The 4715-nt window shown below is 39.9% G+C and overlaps 1 protein-coding gene across 1 annotated transcript in view; it reads left to right on the top strand.

Moving 5' to 3' along the window:
* LOC106873891 (tectonin beta-propeller repeat-containing protein 2) overlaps positions 1 to 4715 on the top strand; it is a 54450-nt gene that overhangs the window by 44870 nt on the left and 4865 nt on the right. Inside the window, exons 14-16 of the mRNA XM_014921416.2 lie at positions 108 to 301; positions 1690 to 1780; positions 3940 to 4089. Coding sequence (XP_014776902.1) covers positions 108 to 301; positions 1690 to 1780; positions 3940 to 4089 — 435 coding nt within the window. The remainder of the gene's footprint in view (positions 1 to 107; positions 302 to 1689; positions 1781 to 3939; positions 4090 to 4715) is intronic.

Genomic DNA, 4715 nt, shown 5'->3' with positions numbered 1-4715 from the left:
TATATATATATATATATATATATATATATATATACACTTATTTCACCTGCACCCAGAAAGCACACCTTTCTTTCACATCTGTATATCCCTGCTCTCTCTCCTCTTAGGAAACAATTTCTTTACCCATCTTTCCTGCGGCAGTGACTGTATCTGGGCTGTGGATAACAAAGGCAGCGTCTACCACAAGTTTGGAGTGCATCCTCCGTCTCATACTGTATTCACGCCTGTCTGGCTCCAGGTGGACCCGGAGCCCAATGGTATATGTTTCACTCATGTAATAGCTGGACCTGAGAACTGGATGGTAAGTTGATCTGTCACTTTATTTATACATGTGTTTGTGTGTGTACTTGAATCTGTATTTATGTGTGTGTGTGTCTGAATGTTTCCACACACCTATAAACACATATATCATTCCCAAAGCTGACTGGGTGGTACCTAAGTACTGCTGAAATATGTCGTCTCCATAGGCAGAATACCCAGACAAATCCTTGTCAGGAAAATGCCAGGCACCTCCTCCCACCCATATTTATTGGTAAATAAATATGTTCTGTCTCCAGGAAAAACTGAAAGAGAACTTGGGATTTACAAAGGACCCATCTTGTGGAATTCAAAGACAAACATAGTTTAAATGTGTGACAGAGGATGTTATTGTTTAACTTCACATAAGGCCTGACCAGGCAGACCTTTGATTAGAGGGGAGGCTAGTATGCATGGGCAGCTGCTGCTCTTTCACAAACAACCTTGACCAGACTTGTGCCTCAGAGGGGAATTTTCTAGGTGCATCCCATGGTCATTCATGATCAAAGAGGTCTTTACCTTTTTGTATATATATATACATATGAGTGGAGGTGCAATGGCCCAGTGGTCAGGACAGCAGACTCATGGTCGTAGGATCGTAGTTTCAATTCCTAGACTAGGCGTTGTGAGTGTTTATTGAGTGAAAACACCCACAAGGCTCTGGTGGCAAACCCTGCTGTATTCTTTTACCACAACTTTCTCTCACTCTTTCTTCCTGTTTCTGTTGTACTTGTATTTCAAAGGGCCAGCCTTGTCACACTCTGTGTCATGCTGAATTTCCCCAAGAACTACATTAAGGGTACACGTGTCTGTGGTGTGCTCAGCCACTTGCATGTTAATTTCACAAGCAAACTGTTCTGTTGATCGGATAAACCTTCGTTGTCGTAACCGACGGAGTGCCACGACATATATAAGTGTGTATTGTTTGAAAAATCCTTTGAGCATTGTAAGTGTGTAGTCAAGCAAAATATTTACCCTCAACAATAAACTATTCCATCAACCAGGAAAGTATTAGTAAAATGGTTGTGAAAGAATTCAAATGAGCATTGTTATAATGCAGAAATTACTAGCAGCATAGAATAAACCAGTGCACCGCAACCAGTATGTCATGGCACACTGGTGTGTCACAAGACAATGCTAAGTGTGCCACAGTGTAACCTGTTCAGGTGTGTTGTTGAATTTTGAAAAGAATATAAGTGTGACTGTGGTGAGATGGAGGAAGAAGACAACAAGAAGCAAAAGGACAGAATGAAACGTTGGACCTTACCTTGCCGACCGCAGCGGGGTACACGATCGCTCCTGATCAGAACACGTCTTTCTCGTAACGTCGCGAGGACTGGAATAAACTGTATCCATGTGATTAAGGGTGAGTTTGGTGTTTTTCCATTTCAGGTTTGGGCCATTGACAACCGAAAGCAAGTGTATATGAGGGATGGTATTTCAGATAAAATGTCTATTGGAACGAAATGGTGCCAGGTTACTGGTGAGTTTACATTTGTTTGCTGTTTGTTTAATTTATATAACTGAGATGTGAGTGTGTGTATAGATAAGCACATGTATATACTTGCATATGTATGTGTGTGTGTAGATGTATGTGCATGCATGTGTATAAGTAATTGTGTGTGTATGATTGTGTTTGTGTGTGTAGATATGTGTGTGTGTGTGTAGATATGTGTGTATGTATGTATAGATATGTGTGTGTGTATGTGTAGATATATGTGTGTGTAGATATATGTGTATGTGCGTGTATGTATAAGTAATTGTGTGTGCATGATTGTGTTTGTGTGTGTCGATATATATATGTGTGTGTATGTATAGATATGTGTGTGTGTGTAGATATATATGTGTATAAGTAATTGTGTGTGCATGATTAGATATATATGTGTGTATGTAAGTAATTGTATGTGCAGATTTGTGTGTGTGTGTATGTGTGCATGATTGTGTATGTATGTATGTATGTTTTGTTGTGTAGTTCCAGGATTAGCTTTGATCTAACAGACTTCTGATCAAAAGAGTGCTAGCACCCATGAGCAGCTTTCCCACTTTTTTGATTCTCAGATGTGGTACATCTGGGTCTGCATCATAGAATTTAGGAAAGTAGAGCAAGTAAAAGCAAGATCTCTATTGGTTTCAATAATAAAGATTCGTATACTCAATCATCTGCACTACCTGCTCATTGAAACAGCCTGTGGGGACTCCTGCACCTTTAGTGTAATTCTCAGGTAGGATTAGCAAAATTCAGTGTGTGGTAAGGTTGTACCTTGTGAAAGGCAACTTCACTCATGCTGGTGCCAAGGAAGAATGCCCTCAGTATCCTCTGTAAGGTGGTTGGCATTAGGAAGGGCATTCAACTGTAAAAACCATGCCAAAGCAGATTATTGCAGCGTAGTGCAGTCCTCAGACACATCAGGTCCAGTCAAAGCATCCATCACATACCAGCATCAAAGATGAACATTAAACCTTTAGCATTCCGATTACTGTTAAATGCAATGCTTATTTATTCACACTGTTTCAATTAATTGTGTGGAGACGCAATGGCCCAGTAGTTAGGGCAGCAGACTCGCAGTCATAGGATCGCGGTTTCGATTCCCAAACCGGGCATTGTGAGTGTTTATTGAGCGAAAACACCTAAAGCTCCACGAGGCTTCGGCAGGGGATGGTAGCGAACCCTGCTGTACTCTTTCACCACAACTTTCTCTCACTCTTACTTCCTGTTTCTGTTGTGCCTGTAATTCAAAGGGTCAGCCTTGTCACACTGTGTCACGCTGAATATCCCCGAGAACTACGTTAAGGGTACACATGTCTGTGGAGTGCTCAGCCACTTGCATGTTAATTTCATGAGCTGGCTGTTCTGTTGATCGAATCAACTGGAACCCTCGACGGAGTGCCAACAAACAACAATTAATCGTGCATAATCTCATAGCTTTGAGATTTCAATAATGTGATTGTTTATATTTAGAATGATGTTGTAGCATAGGTATTAGAGGCAGTGAGCTGGCAGAAACGTTAGCACGCCAGGCGAAATGCTTAGCGGTATTTTGTCTACCATTACGTTCTAAGTTCAAATTCCGCCAAGGTTTACTTTGCCTTTCATCCTTTCGGGGTCGATAAATTAAGTACCATTTACGCACTGGGGTCGATGTAATCGACTTAATCCCTTTGTCTGTCCTTGTTTGTCCCCTCTATGTTTAGCCCCTTGTGGGCAATAAAGAAATAAGATCTAACCAGTTTGAACCCTAAAACAGGTAAAATATTTTGGCCGGATATGACTGGTTTAAATGGTAAAGGGTTAAAAGATGAAGGTTAGTTTAAATAGTAAAGGGTTAAAAAATGATGGTAATTATCATGAATTGAGGTGATTCAAGGCAATGATAAAAGACACTTACCCAAGATGTGAGATTAAATCTAAGACCTTGTGTTTGTGAGGCAAAACTCTTAATCCTCAACCATGCTGCAGTCATTCTTTAAAACCCTTGGTTGTATTTTGAGAGGTTGTCATATTGACTTTTAGTTGAAACCATTAAACCGTTCAGTTAATATCTAGCACCATTTTCACTATATGATGACCACATGACGTTATAACCACGTCTTAATACTGATTGTCTAGTAATCAAATGCTTGAATTTGTGTCTTTCTCTTTAGGTACCCCTGCAAATCAGTTAAGTATAAGCAAGTTAACTGTCTGGGCCCTAAATCCTGAGGGAGAAATATTGCATAGACTTGGCGTCTCTATTGCTAACCGAGGTGGAGATTACTGGAAGAAAATACCTGGCGTATTTTCTTTTCTATCAGGTAAGTTTTGAATTTTTAAAGTACTCTAACCTTCAGTAGCAAGCTGACTTTAAAATGACGTAGATATGATCTATCTGGAGTCTACCCCACATATCTGTAATATTGCGCCAACCAAATACACACTCACACACGCACACACACACATTATTCAAGCTGTCTATTAGACAAGACCACATCCACCAACATCCTTCAACAACTGGCTTGTCATTAAGCTATGTCATGTCTTTTCTGCCTCTTCTGCTGCAATTATATAACATATTTCTTCCCCATAAGTTAATTACTGTATCTATCTATCTACCTATCTATCCATCTATCTATCTACCTACCTATCTATCTATTTATCTATCTATCTATCTATCTGCCTAAAAAAAATCCAAGAAAAAAAAATAAAACAAAAAGGCAAAAGAGAGTCACTTACTGTTATAGTTTCTTCAATGAGAATATTGACCAAGGTTACCGTGGTCTTTTCCGTAGGCTTTTCTTTCCACGGCTAAACCTAAACTGTCCTCCCCTCCTTTTACACGAGAACATTACTGTGTGATACACGATCCCTATTGATCGGCCTTTCCCCTTTTTTTTTTTTTTTTTCCGATCCCTTTTGATCGAACTCCCCCTTTTTCCCTTCC

This window comes from Octopus bimaculoides, chromosome 11 (genome assembly GCF_001194135.2).
Source record: "Octopus bimaculoides isolate UCB-OBI-ISO-001 chromosome 11, ASM119413v2, whole genome shotgun sequence".
NCBI classification, from domain to species: Eukaryota; Metazoa; Mollusca; class Cephalopoda; order Octopoda; family Octopodidae; genus Octopus; species Octopus bimaculoides.
Note: the sequence above shows the minus strand (reverse complement) of the source record. Positions and strands in the feature narration are given on the sequence as shown.